Below are 24,679 nucleotides of genomic sequence, written 5' to 3' on the forward strand. Positions count from 1 at the left end.
CTGTAGAGCAAATTAAGTAATTTTAGTTGAAGAGTTTCCAAATGGCTTGTGTTGTCTTAACTTAGAGATTACTAATTTAAGTGAACTTTAATTCTTAAATCTGGAAATGTTTCAAGATGGTGAAGATTCTAAATAATTGAAAATGATATTATTAAGAGCCATTTGTAGTAGTGATAAATGACCTGTAGTTTAACCCCATAAAAACAATGTTAAATCACATTAACTTTATTTTTGTTACAGAACCGAGTTAGATGTCTTATTTTTACAGATGTAATAATTATAAAAATATGAATGCAAACACTTCAGAGTTTTTCTCATAAAAAATATAGTTTGTTATAACAATTTAAAAAACATGAAGTAAAAGAAATGTTTGAAAACCCAAATTAAAAACTATAAATTGTTTTCACCTTAAACAATTTTAATTGGACTTCTGGACTAAATCTTCTTGGATGGCTTAGAACTAAACTTGTACTGTTGTTGTATTTGGTGGTTGACAAAACCAATTATTATTTAAACATTCCAAGTTGTCCACACATCTTATTTAACGGAAAGAGGCAAAACAAGAGGTACTTTAAAACAAATTTCATATTGCCAATTGAAAGTACCATTGATTTGTTAATAACATGTACAAAGTTTTGAAGATTCATTGTTTTTGTACACTAAACATTTTTTATATATTACTTTAGTACAGATCATGAAATAGGAATTTTTATTTGAAATCCTTGATTTGTTGTCATATTCCCATCCTGGAAATATGCAAAACACTATAATGCAAGTTTTAAGTAATGTTACAAACATAATAGAAAACATCTGGTTAATGCTTGATGGTGAGATAACAGATGGAGGCTGTTATTTTATTCGCTACCCATAGTATACTATAAACAAAATATGGCACATTACTAACCTAATTACCAATTAATTGTTAGTTTATCTTTGCTTTACATTCATCTTTTATTTTTATTATGTACATCATCACCTGTTATTTATAAATAAACAGAATATAGAACAAACTATAATTATCTTCAGTACATTTCTACATGGACTAAACATAATTCCAGTATTAACCATAATGAGTCGAATATTTACATATTACTTTAAATTAAAAAAATTCACATTCAGCCATTAAAATCAGAAATTTTTATTTCAGAAGACAAACCTGTTTTATTAATAAATTTCAGTGCTAATAATGTTATGCTGTGAGAAGATAAGTCCAGTATTTCTATGATCAAGAATTGAAGTTTAATGATTGTCAAATATATAGTATAAATGAACAATTACAAGATGTATATATATAGTTTATTCATTACAATCTGAGACTAATAATGGCAAAACCCAGTAGAGCCCGAGTGTACACGGATGTCAATTCCAAAAAGCCAAGAGAATATTGGGATTATGAATCCCACACTATTACTTGGGGAAAACATGACAATTATCAGTTAGTCACTAAACTAGGTGGAGGCAAATTCAGTGACGTGTTTGAAGCTATGGATCTAACAAATGATGAAAAATGTGTTGTTAAAATTCTCAAGCCAATAAAGAAAAATAAGATAAAACGAGAAATCAAAGTTTTAAAAAATCTTCAAGGAGGTATGAACATAATTTATTTATTGGCTGCTGTCAAGGATCCGATTACACAAACACCGGCGTTAGTTTTTGAATATGTAAGTAACACCGACTTCAAACAGCTGTGCCAAAGTCTGACAGACTTCGACATTAGATTTTATCTTTTCGAACTGCTAAAGGCATTGGACTTTTGTCATAGCATGGGTATCATGCATCGTGATGTCAAGCCACACAATGTTGTTATAGACCACAATATGAAGAAGTTGAGACTTATTGATTGGGGACTTGCCGAGTTCTACCAGCCTGGACAAGAATACAGTGTTCGTGTGGCCTCCCGTTACTTCAAGGGACCTGAGCTCCTGGTTGATTATCAGACTTATGACTATTCTCTGGACATGTGGTCATTTGGTTGCATGGTAGCAAGCATGATATTCAGGAGGGAACCATTCTTCCACGGCCGTGATAATAATGACCAATTGGTAAGAATAGCCAAAGTGCTTGGCACAGATGATTTGTACAGATATTTAAAAAAATACAACATGCATCTAGAACCAAAGAATATAGATCTTTTAGGGTGGCATTCAAGAAAACATTGGGAGAAATTCGTTGACAAAAATAATAAAGACTTAGCTTCTCCAGAAGCCTTGGATTTTCTCAATAAATTACTAAAGTATGACCATTACAAGCGACTGACAGCTCGTGAAGCAATGGAGCATCCTTATTTTTTTATCATCACAAAGAAAGATACTGTTCTAAATCCTTCCTCAAGCTCCATCATCCGTACGCCACAGGTTAACAAAGCTCCAGGAATTGTTGGAACATCCATACAAGTACCTGTTGTGCCTCAGCCTCCTGTTTCCACTACCACAGCTGAGTCACCAACTTCCACGTAACATTATAGTAGTGATGATATTTTGTCAATATTCTTCTCATTCCTTATACAAATTCTTAGTTTAATTTAGAACTAATTTTAGCCTGGATAGTCATGAACATTGTGAGTAATATATGATTATTATACAAGCATGGTTTTTCTCATCTTGTGTGATATTACAAAAAGATATTTTTATGGCACACTTCCTTTTAAACTTTAGTATTATCAGGCTTATTAGTCAATTAACAATTACAAGTTGTACATGACTGCTGACTGAAGAAACAAACATTTAGCAGAGTCTGAACAGCGGTGTGAGGCCTATCACAGTAACAGTTAATGGCAACAGTTTTTTGGGATATGTGTGGTGCATGGGGTGCCATGAGGAATAACAATCAATGCAAAAGCTTACTGTGCAACTCTAACCCAACGATACAAAACAAAAGACACAGCAAGCTGACAATGGGATTTGGCTTCTTTATGTTTACACTAGGCCTCACACTGCGGTCCAGACACGGGGAATGGGAAGTTTTGTATAATCCATCGAATAGCCCTAACCTTGTCCAAGCAATTATTGCCTTTGTCCTTACTTGAAGCATCATCTTGGTAAGAACTTTGATAGTATTACAGTTTCACATAGTGGCGCAGGAAGCACTTCAATGAGGAGGGAGAAGTGAAAACAGGTATATAAGCTTTAGTTGTCAGAGCAGGTAACAAAATATTTCTTTGATGAAGAAATTAAAAATTTAGACTCAAGAGATAAAAGTGCTTAAATAATCAAAGTATCTATATATAAAAATGAAGAAATGTATGTAGGTCGTAAAAACAATGTTTTCTAATACATATTTTGGGGGATTTTATGTATAAAAAATGCCCTTAGCTTAAACATCCTCAGTATCCCTCATTACTGTAACACTTGCAGGCTGATCTCATTAATGTCCTTAGACCTTGGAAAATAGAACTTTGTTCGCTATTATGTAGGAAACAGGATTTTTCCGGACAATTTCTATCGTTCAGTGAAACACAAAATGAGTAACATTACATTTCGACATCTTCAATCTGATCTCTTCTTCAGGTAAATAACTAACCTAATACATAATCACAAACAAAGAATTATGTACCTATACTCTATACCCTTTGCAAAGTACAAAAGCTCCTTAACCCTTATAGGTTGCCTAAAATATGTTTAATTCCCTTAACGCTCACTGGTCGAAATATCGACCACTTGGAAAACTTCCTTGTGCACACCCAAAAATGCATTCAGTTTCGTTTACGCACGGTGGTTGATATTTCAACCACTTTCAATTAAGGTAAGTTTGGCTCATACGGATGGGCGAATATAGTCCTTGTCAGCACTAGCCATTCTTGGAATTCCTCCTGACATGTTGGGATATGAAATAGACGTGAACGGAACTTGTACTGCACTCTATCGAGATAAAAAAAAAAAAGTGGCTCATTCTGCGACCAGCGTGCGTCTAGGAATAGTGACATCAGAGAAAATCCTGTTTGTCATTATGTTTTTAACTGCAGCTGAGTAAAGGTGAGATTTTAATACATTTAAATTATTTACCATTGGTTGTGATATTGAGACTTTACATTATGCTTTGTTTTTAAATTATATTAGCCATATAGGCTCTTAAAACAAATTAAATATCACACTAAAAGAATTTTGTCCTAAATTATGGTAATTTTATAATAAAAAGTTTATCTTTATAGATTTTGAATTGGTGTTATACACTTTTAATGTGGATATTCTCCTCTAGAAGACAAAATTATCAGATAAGACGAATATCTTTGGGCATGCAAGTTATAAACAAAAAATAATGACTTTGCTTGAAAGTTTACATGACATTTTAAAGATAATTTTGTAGTATAAACAAATCATGTTATGGAATAGCCCAGAAATCAAGAAAATAGTGGTTAAAAATCTTTTATTTTCTTTTAGAATCTGTCATAGTCAACTCATCTATTTTGTATAAGTATATTTCAACTGAAAATAGAAAAAAACCAATGACACAACTACTTTTTTGTGAAAAGCTGGCAGCAGAACTCATTGGGAATTTCCGTAGTAGAACACCAAAAGCTAATACCTCAGTAACTGCAAACAAAGTAACTGGTAGAAAGGTAACGAATTTAGACCTTAATAATGTTGGAGAACATTTTCCAATTCCCACTTCTTCTCGTAGATGTGCAAGATGTAATACGAAGGAAAAATGTAAGCGCACAAGTATTGCCTGTGAGAAATGTGATGCAGCCCTGTGTCTAGCTAGCTTCGCCCCATTCCACAAGCCCTGAGCTATAATTTATATTCATTACTTCTTTTTTAATTAAGATATTTAAGTTTTTAATTAGGTTAGATTAAATGTGTTTTTCATTTCCAAATGACTATGTATTGATTAGGCCTATAGATATTTTTTTTCTTCTGAATATTGCTAAATCAAAATATGTTTTGATTTAATATGTACAGTATAATTATTTGGAGTTAAGTAGATTCAATTTTTTCTATGATAGTTTATATTATTATTAACTTGTAATTTTCTCTTAGCAAAAATTGTTTAAATGTAACATTGTTTACATTTAAAATTTATAATTTTTACCATTGAATTAAATACTTTTCGTTATAATAGTTAGTTTGAATTAAGCTGTTATATATATAAAACAGGGGGGTGGTTATTACTTTTTTGCTTTAAATAATTAAGGTTTTATGATAATCTTGGTTTATATTGGTTTGGATTACTGTTTTGCTTTAATAATTGATGTTTTTTTTTATCACAATTATGTTTAAAAATGAAACTAAGTTTCTGTTTAATGCGATTAACTTTTTGGGTTTAAATAAATAATGTTTATTCATTATTATTTGTACGTTTTTAACCCTATCCATAAGTGGTTGAAATTTTAACCAGTGAGCATGAGGTATTATGCATATACCTGAAAGGTCACTGGTCAAAATATCAACCATAGCCTAAAATATATCAAATAAAAGAAAGGATTTTTTAAATTATTTTTCCAAGTCTAGATACAACCCCAGTATTAAGTTAAATCAATAAAACATGTTAAATTTGCAAATTTTAGGGGTGTGCACAGAAAGAATTTCGGTGTGGTTGAAATTTCAACCACCGTGCGTCTAGGGATTACAAGTAAAAATAAAGCGTGCACAGAGCAAATAATGAGGTGGTTGAAATATCGACCAGTGAGCGTTAAAGGGTTCACTTCTGGCAGTTTTACACCTTCCAGTTGAACCTGCAATGGATATAGCAAATCCGATGTGTTATACCTGGGCAACCATATGAATATCTAGGAGCACATCACTAACCGCAAATGTTAAGATATTAGGATAAAAGGATTGACCAATAGGCCTAGTTTACTGTGGAGGATGACGGAGGAACGGGGGGGGGGGCTCTCTTAAACCTTTAACCTTTTTGGAAGACATGATGAAGAACCGTTCACTGCCTGCTTAGACTGGAAGAGCCTCTCATTCTTTCAAGGTGACGTGACTGTGAAATAATGGTTATAGCTACCATGGTGGAAGTAACAAAGGATTTCGGCAGGAGGTGGGGCCTACCCCCAATCTTACCCATCCTAAATATTCAGCAAAGGTCCTCTTAGGACTAAGTGCAATGAAAGATTTTCCCAGCTTCCTGTCCTAAACAAACAGAATAGGATGTACATGAACTCTTTCATTTTCTTAAACTGTAGTCTTGGACTTGGACAGACTGGCTCGTTGTGCCAGGCATTATATTGTTAGTGCCCTTTCCATGATAATCCCACCCCTCTGTTTTTCCTTCAGTGACAGTAAACATGCCATGCAATGTCAGGGAAGCCACATTCTAATATCTTATGTGCAATCACAGTTTTGTTCATTAAGTTGAATATTTTATTATAGTTCATTAATGTTTCAATAACATCCTTAATATATTTAAATGTGGTTTGATTCACTACCGATTTCACCTATAGTATAACATAATACTATTAATTGTTATTGTCATATTTAAGTAAACTACACATCAAACACTGTATATTTAATATTTTATAAATCTGCATTTACCAGAGGTTGTTCTGACTCTCATATAGATTTCTCACGTCCCTGAGGCCATAGCTAGTGGTTAACTATACTATATATATATATATATATATATATATATATATACATAAAATGAGTATTGGGAGTGCTGATGGTTTAGCACAGGTACAAATCCTGTATTTGACCTTCGCACTTTTTATCAGCACCACTGACCTGACCTTCTACTGTACCGACTCTGCTCCATATTCTGTTTGGTTTGATAAGATCCTTTCACAGGCCATGAGGATTGAAAAAATAAGGCTTAAAAGGGGATCGGTTTCTCCTAATATACAACCAAATAAGTCATTTTAAACACTCTCTAAACTAAAAACTTGTGTCCCATAAAATCAGTTTTCTTTTTGACAAAATTCAAGATTATGTTGTGGGACATTTCTGTTATGCCTTGTGTTGTATTGATTGATGACTAACTAGAATTGGAGTGTTGTTTTCTACCTGTTTTGCACAAAGAACTGTTACATAAATATATAAACTGTATACCGTTACAATTCCATTTTCTGTAAATAATTTCTTAATGGAGTCAGTCTTTTTAATCCTAAGGATAACCCATAGAACTCTCTTTTGTTGGGCTAGTAACCTATCCAGATTCTTTTTTGTTGTTGCGCCATATATGCTTATTCCATACAATAAGTATGAATGCACTAATGAAAAATATACGGATCGTAAAATTTGTAAACTATAAACCCTTGACAATTGTCTCAGTGCATAAATACCGGAAGAGATTTTATGAATAATATGGTCAACATGTTTATTCCAGGAAAGTCCTAAAAATTTGGTGTATTCAACTTGGCTTACTTCGTCTCCAGTTACATTGATGCCAATATTAATTTTGACCCATCATCACCAAGGTGAATGATCTGACATTGATGTTACACTTGATTTAGTGTGTTTATCATCAAGTTGTGTGATTTAAAACCACTTTTGTTTCAGTTTTTAATTTGAAGAAGAGAGCAAGATTTCAGTTCTCATTTATACATTTTTCCATAACATGTTATAAATGATGATAAGCATGTTAACTGATAATACTTCATGAGGTGTAATACGAGGGGGTACTCAAAAGTAACTAATAACATTGCCATGGGTGGGGATTATACAGTATGCATTCCTGCCGGTAAGCGTGTATAGCATATCTCTTTGTCAGTTTAATCTTGCCTGTGTTGTCGACCTGGCTTATTCTGTTCGGACATTTGCCATCGTTCAGTGAAACAAGAAAACAGTAACACTACGTTTCGAGATCTGCAATCTGATCTCTTCTTCAGGTAAAGAACTAACCTAATACATAATTACAAACTAAGTTAAAATAAACAAATCTTACTAAAGCGTTGTGGCACGCCTAAGTCAGGAATCACAACCTACATGTTGTTGTCAACTTCACTAACACTAAAGACATGCACTTAATACAAACTATACAAAACACTAATCATTAAAAGTAAACTACGGAAACAGGTCACAATGCGTCTTCACTCGTCTACTGACCACCTACGACTGACCAGAGGGACTAGCCAATGGCAATCGTGACGGCTGGCTAAAACAAGATGGCGGAAATACAAGGGAAGGGGAACAGGAATGGGCCCCTTTCGTTATTATTGGTTCATGCGAGATGAACTTCTTAAAACCATATTGTGACTCCGCATTGGTTTATTACAAATATCCGATCCGTTTGATACTTTTGGTTTTCTCTTTAGTTCATTTTTTTAGAATTGGCAACCAAAGCGGCCTAATCTCGACTGATGGTTGACTGATTGGTTGGTCTGCCAATTTAAATGTATGTTGCCTCAATTAATTTCCTTTTGAAGAAATGTGGTTCCCGGTGTATTATGTGGGCTTCATCCCAATTCATATGATGGTCTTTCGGACCAACAATGGTGTGCAATTTTTGACTTTTCTGTGAAAACCCTTTCTCGTGTTTTCTTTGTGTTCTTTTATCCTTAACGTTTAGTGGTCTTTTTGTCTCGCCTATGTATTCCCTATTGCAGCTACATTTTATACTGTAAACACAGTTTTTTTGGAATCCTGTGTGCCATTTTTTGGTTTTGTTTTTACGAGACTTTGTCTAAGAGTGTTGTGTGTGTTTTAAACGCGGTTCTAATGTTGTACTTTCTACCTACTCTTCTAAATTTTCTCCGATAATCCCGGCACATAAGGGATTGACATAAACGCAAATTTATCACAAATCTGTTTTTTCTGACTCAGGAATGATTCTTCTGGTTCGTTTGCACTTATTAATTACTAATTGAGGGTATCCATTGCTTCTGAGATCCGATTCAATTTTCTTAAATTCTTCTTTTTAGTCCCATCTTTATCTGAGCACAAGCTCTTTGCTCTATCAAACAACGAGTAGGCTACTCCTTCTTTGACAGATTTTTGATGGTTGGATTGATAATTTAAATATTTTCCTGTGTGTGTTATCTTTCGAAAAACAGTTGTCTTAAGGACATCCCTATCTCTTAATACACACACATCCAAAAAGGGAAGCTTGTTTTGGACTTCCACTTCCATTGTGAGGCGGATGGAAGGAGAAATACTATTAATGTGATTCAAAAAAATTATTTAATTCAATGTCTCCATGAGAAAAAAATAACAAAGGTATCATCCACATACCTCCACCAAATCTTCGGTTTGAACTGAGCTGAAGCCAAAAGCTTTTCGCTCGAATTCCTCCATAAAGATATTGGCGAAAAATAGGAGACAGTGGAGAACCCATTGCCATCCCCTCATCTTGACTGACGGTAAATTTTACCCTCTAACTCAAAATAATTGCATTGAGTGCATAGTTCTAACAGTTTCCATAATTACTGGCACGGGAAGTTTAGTTCTATCCTTTAATGTTTGGTCTTCTTTGAGACGTGATTTAATAATTCCGAGAGTTTCTGGAACCGGTACATTTGTAAATAGACTTTCGACATCAAAACTTACCAGTTTGTCAGTTTCAGTCAACTTTAGGGATTTTGACTTTCTCTACGAAATCCCTGGAATTTTTGATGAAAGAGTCAGTTTTTTTCCTACCAATGGCGTTAAGATGTCCAAGAGGACTTTAGACAATTCCCTGCAAGGTGAATCACGAGAACTAATGATGGGCCGAAGAGGGATGGTAGGTTTGTGGATTTTGGGAAGGCCATACATATGGGGGATTTTTGAGTGGTGAGGAGTTAATTTAGATCTAAATTTATCTGAAAAAAATTCTTTATGTTTTCTCAAGGTGTTTGCTACTTTGCGTTCAAATGAATCAGTCGGGTCTTTATTTAAAACTGTATATTTGCCAGTATTTAAAGTTTCCACAATCTTTTCTTTATACGCTACTGAGTCAAGTACCACAGTAGCGTTGCCTTTGTCGGCAGGTAAGATTTTGACCGTGTCGTCTTTCCCAAGGATCGACCTGGCCTTTTTCTCCTCTATTGTCAAATTGGGTTTTGTGGGAGGAATTTTTCTGAGTAAAAGACTGGCCTCACAACGAAACCGGTCACCCCTGTTCCTCAGGTAACTGTGAAACAGCCGACTCGATTCCAGTTACGAAATCCAGTGCCTTTACCGATTTTTGTGCCACAGAAAAGTTTAAACCCTTGGATAAGACTGATATTTCCGCTTCATTCAGGATTTTTGAAGAGAGGTTGATTACATTTTTATTATTTGCATCCGTATTCACGTTGCCATCCTTAGGCAAATCACATTTTTTAGGCCTAATTTTTTCCAGTTTGGAGATTTTATTTTTCTTATCTGTTTCAGAAACTTTTTATACATCTATTTTGGATGCTTTCGAGAATGTTGTTGAATTCTGTACCGATCAGTGTTTTTAATTCAGTTTTTTTACACTCAATACTATTTTGGAGGAGGTATCTTTCACGATGATGATATGCAATTCTTTCTTTAAGTTAAGATTTAGAAGCAGAAGACAAAATTTTACTGGCTTTTCCTACTATGAAAAGGAGTAGCCTACTCGTTGTTTGATAGAGCAAAGAGCTTGTGCTCAGATAAAGATGGGACTAAAAGAAGAATTTAAGAAAATTGAATCGGATCTCAGAAGCAATGGATACCCTCAATTAGTAATTAATAAGTGCAAACGAACCAGAAGAATCATTCCTGAGTCAGAAAAACAGATTTGTGGATAAATTTGCGTTTATGTCAATCCCTTATGTGCCGGGATTATCGGAGAAAATTAGAAGAGTAGGTAGAAAGTACAACATTAGAACCGCGTTTTTAAAACACACAACACTCTTAGACAAAGTCTCGTAAAAACAAAACCAAAAAATGGCACACAGGATTCCAAAAAACTGTGTTTACAGTATAAAAATGTAGCTGCAATAGGGAATACATAGGCGAGACAAAAAGACCACTAAACGTAAGGATAAAAGAACACAAAGAAAACACGAGAAAGGGTTTCACAGAAAAGTCAAAAATTGCACACCATTGTTGGTCCGAAGACCATCATATGAATTGGGATGAAAGCCCACATAATACACCGGGAACCACATTTCTTCAAAAGGAAATTAATTGAGGCAACATACATTAAATTGGCAGACCAACCAATCAGTCAACCATCAGTCGAGATTAGGCCGCTTTGGTTGCCAATTCTAAAAAATGAACTAAAGAGAAAACCAAAAGTATCAAACGGATTCGGATATTTGTAATAAACCAAATGCGGAGTCACAATATGGTTTTAAGAAGTTCATCTCGCATGAACCAATAATAACGAAAGGGCCCATTCCTGTTCCCCTTCCCCTTGTATTTACCGCCATCTTGTTTTAGCCAGCCGTCACGATTGCCATTGGCTAGTCCCTCTGGTCAGTCGTAGGTGGTCAGTAGACGAGTGAAAGACGCATTGTGACCTGTTTTCCGTAGTTTACTTTTAATGATTAGTGTTTTGTATAGTTTTGTATTAAGTGCATGTCTTTAGTGTTAGTGAAGTTGACAACAACATGTAGGTTGTGATTCCTGACTTAGGCGTGCCACAACGCTTTAGTAAGATTTGTTTATTTTAACTTAGTTTGTAATTATGTATTAGGTTAGTTCTTTACCTGAAGAAGAGATCAGATTGCAGATCTCGAAACGTAGTGTTTACTGTTTTTCCTTGTTTCACTGAACGATGGCAAATGTCCGGAAAAATCCTGTTTCCTTCACAATCCTTCCATCGTCAAAAATAACCTTTAAACAAAGAATTATTCTGTTCATTTGCAGTAATTATTTTGCTGGTACTGTTTTATTCTTGTTTCATTTTTTGTGATGGCTTAAGTTTAAGTGAACAACGTGCAGCTGTGAAATTTCATTCTGTTCAGTGTAAATGCTGCGGAAACTGTTTTAATGTTGAAATGGCTTACCAAACCGACACTTTAGAAATTTCAGTGTACAACTAAGAGGTTTGCTCAATTTAAAAATGACGTTCATCAATACTATTTTTGTAAGTTTTTATAAACATTGTATAAAAAAGGGGAAAAACAAAACATTTGATTCAGTTTCCATAACCTCTTCTGTATGTGCAGTTAGAGATGATTCACACTCATCATTACATCAGAACTTTTAGATTCTTATCCTATAGAGAATACAATGACTACCTACCTATCAACACCTGTTCTGTGTAGACATGAATCCTGATGCAATTACAATACTGTTTCAAAGAAAATTTATCTTTATTTCAGGTATAGTATAAAATATACTGTAATAAAATACAAGTACAGCATAAATAACAACACCATATTTATATAAGTATTTTATTTGCAAATTATGTCATTAGACTAGCTCACACAATAAGTAAAATGGTGCAAACACAACACATTTTTGATCAACCACTGGGTAAAATACTTATATTTTAAATTTATTGTAAGCCTAACCTACTCTACATATATTTGCTGTAATGGGAATGATGCGGTAGTCACATACTTCAAATCTGGATCCATACCAGAACAACCCCACCTAGAACAAATTATTGTTATATTAATGTTTAACACATGCTTAAAATTATATCTCAGGTTTGAACAGCTGAAGAAGAGGAAACTACAAGTACTTAAAAAGTAGTATTTCAGTTTTTGAAACAGATAATGATGGCAGTTGTCTGATATCCTGTTTCTTTAAAACCCACTATGTTAATAACATTTGAAAATGGATGAAACCATAGTTTTATGGAATTTCTATCCATTTCTGATTCTTTAAACAGTGATATAAATGCAGTCTATGATACTTTAATTCACAATTTATATAGCCTAGACATTGGTTTGTTTGTAGTCATGTCCTGAGCCACCATCACATAGTAACTCAAAATCAACTGGTTGAAAGCCCAGCCGAAACAGCCAATTGTTGACTACTGACAAGTAATGTGAACATTACTTTTGATTTGTATCATCCTCAGATTGTGTCCTTTAAAATAGCAATGAAATACAAGATGGGAAATAAAAATCCTCTAATTAAAATATAGATTATTTTATTGACATAAACTGTTATATGGAAACTCATATACATAATACTATAGTTGGAGCAAAGATTGTTTACACTGTAAACGAGTAGATAATTAATATTCTCTGTGAAAAATAACACAATTTACTTTTAAACAGTATAATAATAATATTGCAAATAAATGGTTCTAATGTATAGAGGCACTCTTTACAACTGCAGTATTATTCATCCTTAGTTACACTGGATGATTGGGCAATCTTTAACACGTTCAATGCGGTTTGCGGTAGATCATACTGGCAACGGCTGCCTCGCGCCACCAGGGACGCGCATTGACGTAGATCTACTGCACAGCGCCATTGTTTAGAGAAACCCAGGTCAGTACATGTGACTCTCTAGCACTCCGTCGTGTAGGGTTGATCCAGTTTTTTGCCGCTCGTGGGGATATACTTTTCCCGCCTGTTTTTGTGGTCGGCCGTTTCTCAGTTTAGCGTTTTGGTGGTTAGTATTTTTTTAGACTTACTTCAAATTTTACCGCTTTTTGTTGTGTGTTTAGTGTTATTCTTATTATACAATAGACATGGATTTTGCCCTCCTGGAAACTAGTGGAATCCCCAGATATAGACGTCAGTTTTTGTGGGCTTAATAGTGATTCTGATTATGAAGACGACCCTGGTGTCATGGTTATGCTCCGGACCTACCAGACGATGAACAATTACTGACGACTGATGAGGTCCCAGAGGTCGAAGACCCAGACTATGACGTAAGACCACCACAATGGAAGTCCTCAAACATATTGGTATGAAAGATGTTACCGGTTTACAAAAGAGGAAAAGTTTTTAGTCCCTCTTGCCTAATGAGATTTACACCAATCAATTTTTTCCTTGTTTGGCTGGTTAGGGTGTCTTGGATGTGATTTTTTTTGGAGGGCATTGTGGCTAACCTACGAATAGATTACGCGTTGGAGTTATTCTGTGGACCTACCTACAAACCCCAGGCTCACGGAATTCCATAAATGGAAAGAACAGTTACCGTGAGAGGATCTCAAATGTTTTTATTGGCCTATTGCTGCGCACATGGGTAATAAGTACAATTACCCGGAATACAAGACTATTGGAAAAAATCTTGTAAGACTGTTTTTCAACGTGCTTCCCCAAATTCCATTGGCCAAGGGGACAAATTTCATGCTATAATTTTGCTGATGGCATTAATTTTGAAAGGTACCCTAACCCAAACAACAGAGCTTTCTAAAAGTACACAGTTTCTAATTGGACTACTTCAACAATAAACATGGACTCAATTTAATTTATCACTCCAAAAAAAGTTGTGCATTTGGACGACGGGGAATGGGTGTTTATGGAGGGGAAAAAAACGGTTTGTACTTTAGGCAATATTATAAAAGGGAAACGGCCATTAAGTAAACGGCATCTAAACTGTACAGTTTCTGTGTACCCCCATGGCCTAAATACTTCGATGTTTTTATGTTATTGCGGAACGTTTTAGTGATTTACGGTGGTCAAGGGGCATGCAGCCAATGTTGTATTGAAGCTGATTGCACAGGGAAACTCAAATTGTGGCCGACAGTTTTATTTATGGATAATTATTATAATAAGTTTTACTCTTGGCCTCAAGCCTGCTCCGTAGAGAATTACATATTGCACTGGAACTCTTCGGACTGGACAGAAAAATACGTATCTCCTGAAGTCAAATCGGCAAACCCTGAAAAAGGCGTGCAAACCCATCGCCCGCTACGCCCGAAAAGTGTTGTTGTCCGGCCAAATGGAAAGACAAAAGCGTTGTCTCTTTACATATCCACTGAAATTTGAAAATGACATGGGTGAATTCAATTAATTTGAGCGTGGATTGGAGAGAACTAAAACCACTACCAAATGTTCATACAACCAAGTTTATGAAAGGCGTGGACCGCAGTGACCAAATTGATGATCATATTATTCCCTTGCGAGAAGGAAAACACTTGCGGTGGTATTTAAAAGATTTTATAGTCCACTTAATTCAGGATGATGTTTAGTGAATGCACACTATCTCTAATAACGAATCGGTTCGCACATCAAGTGGAGAAAACAAATATGCCAATTGTACGACGATCCGTCTGGATGTTATTGACAAGCTTACTCCCGGACGTTCCCGAGCCTCCTCGACCTCTGAATCGCCGCCGCGTCCCGTCCATGTACCCTCACGGAATTACAGAAAAAGTGGGCTTGGTGGAAAAGAGAAGTAAACCAAAATAGGTGCAGAGATTGCTATGCAAAATGGCAGAAAAGGAAATACGTGATGTGGGCAGTGTTTAGAATGTGATGGACAGCCTGGGTTGTGTGGTCCCTCCACTTTGTTGTTTTGACCAATTCCATGACTAATGAAGGCGTACCTTGGGGAGGCTGGTTGGGTTTGTAAATAGTAGTTTTTAGGTGTTTTTTATCAATATATTTTTAGTTCTAATACTAAGTTGATTTGTTCCCAAGTATTATTATAAACAATGCGATAGTGAGGTCTGTTTTTCAAAAACAAATAAGGAAAACGGAGTGCGCAGCTATCCGAAGAGAGACTGTCCCCAGGAAAGCGCTGTGCGGTAGAAGATCTACTGCAACGTTTTCTCAAATAATGGCAAATTTCGGCTCTTTTGGTGTATGATGACCTATCTGTACCAACCCCGTGTCACAACAACTAAATTGGTAAGTGAATACTAATAAAAAAAAAATTAAGCCTCTAGCAACATACATTACTTAAATTTTTTAGGCAGAAGCAGCAAATGTGTTAACACAAAAGAAACTGATGTAGTCCCCTGTGCACCATGGTAGCAATAATGAACAATTTCTGTCATTTTCCCCTGCTCATATTTAAAATAGAGAACTTTTTGAAACTAATCTCAACAACAAGGTGAGAAAAACAAAATGCCATTGTAGACGACTTTCCGTCTGGAGGTTATTGACAAGCTACTCCGTACGGACGTTCTCAGAGCCTCCTCGACCTCTGAAGCGGCCGCCGCGTCCCCCATGTACCCTACACGGATTAACAGAAAAAGTTGGCTTGTGGAAAGAGGAAGTAAACAAAAGAGTGCAGAGTTTTGCTATGCAAAATGGCAGAAAGAAATACCGTGATGTGGGCAGGTGTTTAGAATGTGATGGACAGCCTGGGTTGTGTATGTCCCACATTGTTTTCGACCAATTCCGATGACTAATGACAAGCGTACCTTTGGGGAGGATGGTTGGGTTGTAAATAGTAGTTTTTAGTGTTTTATTTATCAATAATTTTTTAGTTTCATACTAAGTGATTTGTTCCCAGTATTATTATATAAACAATCGTTAGTGATAGTCTGGTTTTTCAAAAAACAATAAGGAAAACGGTGCGCGCTTCGAAGAGAGAGACTTGCCCCAGGAGCGTGTGCGGTAGATCTACTTGCACGTTTATCAAAACTGGGCTGAAATTCGGCTCTTTTTGGTGTTTGATGACACTTTCTGTTACCAACCCGTGTCACAACAACTAAATTTGGTAAGTGAATAACTAAATAAAAAAAAAATTAGCCTCTAGCAACATACAATTACTTAAATTTTTTAGCAGCAAAATTGTGTTAACAAAAAGAAACTGATAGTCTGTGCACATGGTAGCAATAATGAACATTTCTGTCATTTTCCCTGCTCATATTTAAATAGAAATTTTTGAAACAATCTCTATGTTTGTGCAATGATGCAACTACAGACAGAAATATGTATTAATTTACACAATATGCTTGGTTATTTTATGATTAGGTCTTACTACATAACACTATCATCAATCCGTAACAGTCCAGTGTACCTATATGAACTTTTGGATAAGTTGAGTTGTTGCAGAGAGTCATCATTTCTCACTTTATTATCTGGGCTGATACAGGTTAAATGAGATACGATCTTTCTGTTACCATCTCCTTAATATTTAACATTATACTATTTAAAAGTATTAATTTCATATTACATATTAATTTCAAAAAATTAATATTTACTAAAAATGTTGAAATAATAACTGTTAACATATTAATTATAAGAAAAATAGCAATGTTACAGGTCACCAACATGAAGAGATCAAATAAAAATCCTAAAATAAATTCTTTGTTTAAAGTTTGTTATTGATTATAGTAGGTTTGAAAAGATAATAGGATTTTGGATATTTGCCACCATTATGTGTACATATACGGCTCAGGAAGGATCAGCTGTTCTAGACATATGAAGTAAATAGGTTGCAGCCTATTCCTAGTGATATGGAATGTAACAGTGTTATTGAAATTGACAAACAGATGCAGTTGTTTTTTTCAAAATGAGACAGTGATGGATTTGTAACTGTGAAAAATAAAAGCATGCTCAGAAGTGAGAAGCAAAACAATCTCACTGCTGCTCGAAAGCCTGGAAAATATATTCTGGGCAGTGCTATCAAAGATAATAATATGCTGTGTTGTGTAAAAATACTGATATCTTTTTGTTTTTAGGTTAGTCCCTAATGTTGACTGTAATTCAGTCAAGCAATACTTGGCTCAGAGTGCTAAGTAAGGGAGATTATGAGGTCTCACAGTTGAGAAACAATATCCGGGGTACCAGTATTTTAAAATTATATATACATTTCATATATATATAAACTATGAACTCTGCTAGATTTTTGTTTAATATGAGCAAAGTAGACTTATTTGTTGTATATAATAGTAACCTAGATATTAATGATAAGTTTAACGTGTTCTTTGGTCTGTTTCTAAGGGCTTTAAATACTTCTGTACCAATAAAAACTAAAAGTATTGATAACAAAAAACCAAATAAAAAATTGTATTATGAAGGATTGGTAAAAAAAAGAGTTAGATAGGCTTTATTTTTATTTTGCAGTACCTCAAATAACAATGCAATTAGGGAAAAATACAAATCACTGAAAGCAAAATATAAATATAAAATTAGGAGAGCCAAACTATACTATAATAATAGTTTTATTACTGGATCATTGAATAAGTCAAAGGCATCATGGGCAGTTATTAATGAAGGTAGAAATGTAAATAGTAAGCCCTTTATATACCAGATTGTCTGTCTGCGGATATTTTTAATTCATATTTTATTAATAGTATAATTGAGGATATTAGTAAAAATGTACCAACTTGCCCAAATGACCACAATTTTTTCTTAATTAGAAATACAATAAGTAAAATGCCTCTAGCTGAAACTTTTACTCTAAAAGAATTCACTGTTGAAGAAGTTTTCTTAGCCATAAATAAACTAAGAAATAGCTTGTCTAGATATTTATGGAATAAATGCTTTACACTTAAAAGTAGCTTCTAAGCACATAAGTGAGATCTTAGCATACATTTAACTTATGCATCACACAGGGCTTTTATCCTGACAAACAAAAGCAAACTAAAGTGAAACCAATACATAAGAAAGGTCAGAAAGATTTATGTTCGAACTAGAGACCAACATCCATTATGCCCGCAAGTGTCGAAGGTCTTGGACCGTCTCATACATAGTCAGATGATAATCTTCCTTAAAGGAAATAATCTTTTATAAGAATGTCAACTTAATTTAAGGCCCAAGAGTAGCACTGTTGCAGCCACTCAAGCTCTAATTACAAACCGCTTTAAAGGTCTGGAGGTTTAGATCGTATCATATATCCAAGGCCTTTGACACTAACACACAATGTGTTGCTAGATAAGCTGTATTTTTACTCATTTGACAATGTTGCCATTCTTTTTTTTAGATATTACTTGGAAAATAGATGGCAGTCTGTACATATTAAATGGCTTTTTTTACCAATTCTTTGCAGACTGTACAAAGTGTACCACAGGGGTCTATACTTGGTCCGACCTTGTTCATAACTTACATAAACGATCTTCCAAAGCAACATCATGGAGCAACATGTAGAGTTCAGGGTATTAGTCCTCGGACAGCTAAATATACTGTTACCTCTAAATCAGATGTAATACATGACTGGTTTAATGCTAATAAGCTGAGCTTAAATGGGGAGAAGGATCAGGACATACAACTTTGCCTTCGTTCTGGTTCAGAGAGATTCTTTTCTTTAAATTTCTTGGGCTTCCATCTCCAGTCAAACCTTAAATGGCTCTCGCACATTGACAATCTGGCAGCAAAAATGTTAAAGGGTCTATTTATAATTAGATGATCGAGAGGGAATGTGTCTCCTGATGTTCTCCTTTGCATCTACTATGGCCATGTACATAGCCACTTGTCTTATGGAACTTAACTTTGGATGAATTGTTCTTATGCTCACAAATTATATCTGTTACAAAATAAAAGCTGTCGGTCTTATCTATGGTGCGGATTGGCAGGCTCACTGCAAACAATTTTTTGTTAGGCTACGTATCCTTACTCTATTGTCTATGTATGTTTTTTCGGTTCTTATGTATGTAAAGGAGAACTTGCAAAGCACAACTAAAGTTAGTGACATACATAACTATATAACAAGAAATAGACATAATATAGCATAAACAAGATGCATGTTTTCAGCGACTCAACTAAGCTATGTGTATCAAGAGATTCAAATGTACAATGCATTACCTGGAAAATTAAAAACTGTGACACCTCAAAGTTTTAAGATAGCACTTAAGGAAATTCTATTGAATAAACCACTGCATAATATTACAGATTTTTATGGTGTAATAGCTACACTATTCCTTAAGTTTATATTTATGTTGCAAATTGACGACTGCCACGCATTTTGTAAAATGACAATGACAATAAAGATTTCTGATTCCGCATTATACATTTTGTAACATAAAAATGGCAAATTTAAAAATCCTACTAAAATTAAATTTACCTAAAATTATTTTAATATCAAATAAATTTATTTTCTTATGAAAATGTGTAATAACACCACATAACAACTATGTGGGTATATAAAATAGTTGTGAGGTGAAACAGCTATTGTATTTAAAAAATAGATAATGATGCATTTATTGAAATGTGGCAATGGTATATTTCTAAGATCTTTATTTTTCATTGGGGCTTTTTCTAAGATCTTTATTTTTCATTAGGACTTTTCTTTACATCTAACAGAAACTGCATTTTTAAACATTTTGGTTGGGGACAACAGTTGTAATCAATTTTAAAGTGACCTTGGATAATATTTTTTATCTAGTGCTACTTACAGCTACTGATTTCATTGAAATCAGTGTAGATCTTAAAATTATCGTAGGTCTAATAATAATATTTTTATTTATTGATAAAAAACAATGGATGAGTACCCTGCACAATGTTTAATAACGGTCTCTGGAGGTGGAGCGAGAGGGTCTGCGTGGTATGCGTGACAGACTGCGTGAGCGGGAACGCGACAATGAGCGGCGGCGTGGGGAACGAGATCGGGACCTAAAACAAGCAAGCACTTCTGTTAAAATAAATCACATCTTTTCAGGTTTGAGGTTAAATCAATATAGCTATTTACATACTGTGATGCAACAGAGATTTACTTACACCTTGGTGACTGCAAATATTTGTTCAGGTGAGCATCACCATTGCAAAGTTGCAGGTTTTATAACATTCAAAACTACAAGTAAAGTTTTCCTTTCAGTAGAACATATCCTAAGTACATTATTAAAATTTCCTAATGTTCCAAAAGAAGAAATTGGCTAATACATACAGTGCAAACACTGCAAATCAATGAGTAAGTGATAACCTTGTCCAAAAGTTATAACAAATGCTACAATATTCAATATTGATTTCTTGTCCTTTATAACTACAATGACCAATCCTATATCTCATAAAAATGATATTAAGATTTACATGATTTCTTAGTAGTTAACAAATATTAAAACAAAGCAAAAAGTCTAATAATAAATTATAAGCAAGTTAATTTAGACTGATCAATAGTTATCTCATATTTCATGAATATGGAGTTTTTAAGAAATAATACTATTCACCATTCTCCAGTTGTATAATAATGCATTACACAGCTTAGGTTGTTTCACCTGAAAATCTCAACAATCATTACATAAAATATTAAGAATTCTGTTTAATCATACAAATAATCTAATCTTTAATTATTCTGAATACAGAATAGGTGGAGATTGGCACATTGAGCACAATATTACAAATTTAATAGTAACTATACCTAACTATGAACGTGGTTTCGTACATATAATAATATCAATACTATTTACTTTCTTTATAAGTAATTCTTGAATTTTTGTTTAGTATAATCGAAGAATAATTAAAAACTGAGATTTACTAGTGGAATGGCTGCACAAACAAAATGGCCAATATCTTGGTTTATTAAACCTGCTGGCCACAAAATGGCTGAATATTGTCAGCACTGGGTTAATCCTAGACATCAAAATAAAGATGTATATATTAAGCTAATAGCAACTTATGACAAAGATGTAGTAACAGATATTAAAAGAATTATCTAGGAAACAAGATTGTGTAATTATGCAAGATGTTGGAGATGGATGATCAGTACTGTGACAGTGGGTGACATTAACTTTAAGGAAATAATGCTAAGGAAACAGTAAGTTTATACAAGAAACAAAACAGAGAAGTTAACAAATCATTTAACTAGAAAGTGTAAGTGGATTGCCTGATCCTTAGGATTTATCCAATTTGTACTGCTAGAGGCTGAAACTGTACTAAACATAGTCATGTTTTCAATTTCATAGAAAGTATGTACTAAGGTACATATTTAATGGCTTACAACTAACATTCAGATTGTTTTGAGAGATTCATCACCTCACTATAAAATCTTTAGTTACCGTATAAACTTACCATAAACGGCTGCAGTTGAAAAAGGAAGTTCAGATCAGTTTCCTAAGGGTGAAATATTCTGGATGTGCATTACTGGGAGGGACAGTGTTGAAAACAGTGTTTTGCCCTTATGATAATTTGTTATCAAAACTGTTTGGTAAGAGATCTCTTTAAAGTAATTTCACGTGAATTTTTTGTCTGCAGTCAGTTTCCAGGAGGTTTTACACTGGAAACACTCACTGCTTCAGCCTTTGGCTGAATTGACTTGTGTCTTGCCCAAGAAGTTATGGAGTGCCGAGCGGGGTGAAAGAAGAAATGTTGCTAGATGCAAGATGGAATGGTGGGGCGATTCCCAGTTGTCGGGGCGGATGTGGCGAGGGCGGGCGACCCAGAAGGGGGAGGCATGACTGAACGACCGCCCTTCGAGAGGGCGATCATTCAAGTCGCCCATAACATCAGGGTACAGGTGTTATGAACCCTGGAAAGTTTTCCACATCAGTTTTTGCAATAAATTTTTTAACCTTATACTTATTGAACAAAAGTGACCCTCAGTAATATAAAAATGTTAAAAAAATTGCTTTACAGTAAGAAGATTTTACTGGATTAAATTCAAATTAGATGTTTAGAGATTAAAATTAATGACATGTTCATGTGTTAACACTGAAGAATATTTACTGAACACTGCCAACAAAAATACAATTTTAAATGTAAATATAATGATGAATATTCAAAACTCTTGATATTATCACAAATAATATTTGGTGAAAAAAATCATTTACGTAACTAAATGTAAAACCCTTGTTAAATCCCATTGGAAATAATAAATATTTGAGTGTATTTATATTATTTTAACCCTTTGCACGCCAACGTACCTATATTACGGCCGTCGGCTACTCAACCGAAAATCACCAACGGCCGTATTATAGGTACGTCACGTTTTTTTCGCCTGTAATTTTCTTATAGTTCATCTGATTGCCGCGAAATTTTGACTAATCGATAGTCGATTAGTTGCTTTGCAACCACAAAGTAGTTAATTCCTTTATGGACTGTTTGTTTGGTCGTATTTGAGCTTCGCAGCTCTTGGATTGTTTGGTCGAGAGTGAGGTTACGTTTGTGTTGCTGTGCGTTGTTTACGTTTGTAATTCTCTCATTACTTTTGTTGTTAGGGAATTTTTATAATGCCCCTTTTATTAGATTCATTGATACGTTGGGATTATACCGACCACACCCAGACATGAATCGTTATTTGACATTTAGCTTCAACTGATTAATAGAACAATATTTCGTCGATATAAAACAGGAATTGTCTTATCGCAAACCCCTCCCCATCCTCAGACAATTGACATTTAGCTTCTACTGATTACTAGATTAGCGTAGAACAATATTTCGTCAGTATAAAACTGGAATTGTCTTATCGCAAACCCCTCCCCATCCTCAGACAGAGGTCAAAGTCGAGCGGTCTAGTAGATAACGTGATTGCAGAGTCTCGCCGCCCGTTCCCTTTGTTGTACTTTCGTATTTTACCCCTACATTTCTCCAAACATAAAAATTCAACAAAAACAAACATTACCAAACAAAAACTAAACTCTTTATTGAAAAAAAAAACACACAAAACTTGTTTTTATTCTTGATCAAACTCCGCCACCCAAAATGCGGGTGCTTCCGAAGCTCGCGCTGATGTCAACGAAAGAAAAACATCCCTCGAGATAATATCTATCAGTAAAATTTAATTCTAGAGGGGCTGATCAGAAATATAAATTGAATTGTAATGGAAAGGCAATTATGTACCGTGCAAAAAACTTAAATAATCATGTGATGCCGAGCGACCTGCCATAATCGGGATTCTCGAGAAAGATAAGATAACAGCGACCACAATACGGATCACAATACCTGGAAATGCTTGTTGATTGATGGAATATTAGCTCTGTTACTCAATTACATGGTTTTATAACGTTCTAAGTTCATTGAAAAAAGTTTAAGCGAATCTGATCTCATCAACAATTGATAATCTTTGTAAGTTTGTAATTTTGTAATTAAAGAGTTGATTTTTCGTTCTATAACGTTTGTTTATAATATATCTATAAATTTATATTTTTGTGTTCTTCATACTGGTGTGGTTGGTATAATCCCAAAGTACTGATTTGTATAATGTCAAATATTGATTTGTGAATATAGTGTAACATTACATACAACGTCCATGCAACTTAAAAAAACTGTGCCCGTGTCACATTTAGTGAAAAAAATCACAACTGGACTTCTATATAAGGTAGGCTTTTGAAATTTTGTAATTCGGTTAAGGGGTAGATATGGATTACTGGGATGTAACAGGAAATCAGCCTAAATGGTTTTTGAAACCATTTATTTGAGCTAAAAAACATTTTTTTTGAAAATTTTATTTTTTTTTTCTAAATTTTTATTTTTTTTTATAAGTTTAAATTACATTTATGCAACTACAATTTACCAACTGAACAAGAGAATGTTATAAGCAAAACAATGGTAAAGAAATCATCAACATCTGTTAAAAAATAAAAAAGTTATGATAAATTTTGTGAAAGCTTGCAAAACTGCTGAAAATAAAATTGGCGTTTCTGGGTAGTACTTTTGGAAAATAGGCTGGCGTGCAAAGGGTTAAGTTACCAAGGACTTGATTATCCTAATTGATAGCCCATTGTATAACTAAAATTCTGAATAAGATTGTATTTATGATTGTAAAATTTGAAGTGAAAAGTGGTTGAAATTTGCATTGTGCTGTTCATATTATAATCTATGATGAATAGAATTAATTTTAGTATTTAATTTTTTTTTATGTTTGTGTAAAATTATAAAAAACTCACCCGAGCATCCCTGAAGAGATTTTGTGCATAAGTATTACTTGCTGCCACTACTTACGTACAAACGATACAGCTCACGTCATGCAAGTCTGACTGATGTAGAACAGCAACTTCATTTCATTTTCATTCACCAATTTCATAAAGTTATAATTGATGGGAATGCAAAATTACTAGTGACAAGCGACTGTTTAAAATGTGTTCTTTTGCATTAAACTGGCTTTGCACTGTAAACTGTGTTATTTTCTGT

The 24,679-nt window shown here is 34.3% G+C and overlaps 2 protein-coding genes across 4 annotated transcripts in view; one reads left to right on the plus strand and one right to left on the minus strand.

Annotated features, from left to right (window-relative positions):
* The first annotated feature begins 883 nt into the window (after positions 1-883).
* On the plus strand, positions 884-2,634 carry LOC124368111 (casein kinase II subunit alpha). Its single transcript, XM_046825413.1, has one exon. The coding sequence runs from the start codon at positions 1,323-1,325 to the stop codon at positions 2,454-2,456; it is 1,134 nt and encodes a 377-aa protein (XP_046681369.1). The 5' UTR covers positions 884-1,322; the 3' UTR covers positions 2,457-2,634.
* Positions 2,635-12,197: 9,563 nt separating this feature from the next.
* LOC124362872 (RNA-binding protein 1-like) overlaps positions 12,198-24,679 on the minus strand; it is a 41,529-nt gene continuing 29,047 nt past the window's right edge. For 2 of the 3 annotated variants that reach the window (XM_046817742.1, XM_046817758.1), the window contains exons 4-5: positions 20,110-20,230; positions 12,198-12,413 (exon numbers count right to left, since the gene is read on the minus strand). The gene's annotated coding sequence lies outside the window, so the exon portion shown is untranslated. Of the gene's footprint in view, positions 12,414-20,109; positions 20,231-21,622; positions 22,080-24,679 lie in introns of all 3 variants that reach the window. The other variant, XM_046817750.1, reaches the window with a different exon arrangement.

Source organism: Homalodisca vitripennis, chromosome 1, assembly GCF_021130785.1.
Source record: "Homalodisca vitripennis isolate AUS2020 chromosome 1, UT_GWSS_2.1, whole genome shotgun sequence".
In the NCBI taxonomy this organism is placed as follows: Eukaryota; Metazoa; Arthropoda; class Insecta; order Hemiptera; family Cicadellidae; genus Homalodisca; species Homalodisca vitripennis.

Excerpts from the sequence above, each read along its gene's own strand:
- LOC124368111 (XM_046825413.1), top strand. The coding sequence starts at position 1,323 with ATGGCAAAACCCAGTAGAGCCCGAGTGTACACGGATGTCAATTCCAAA.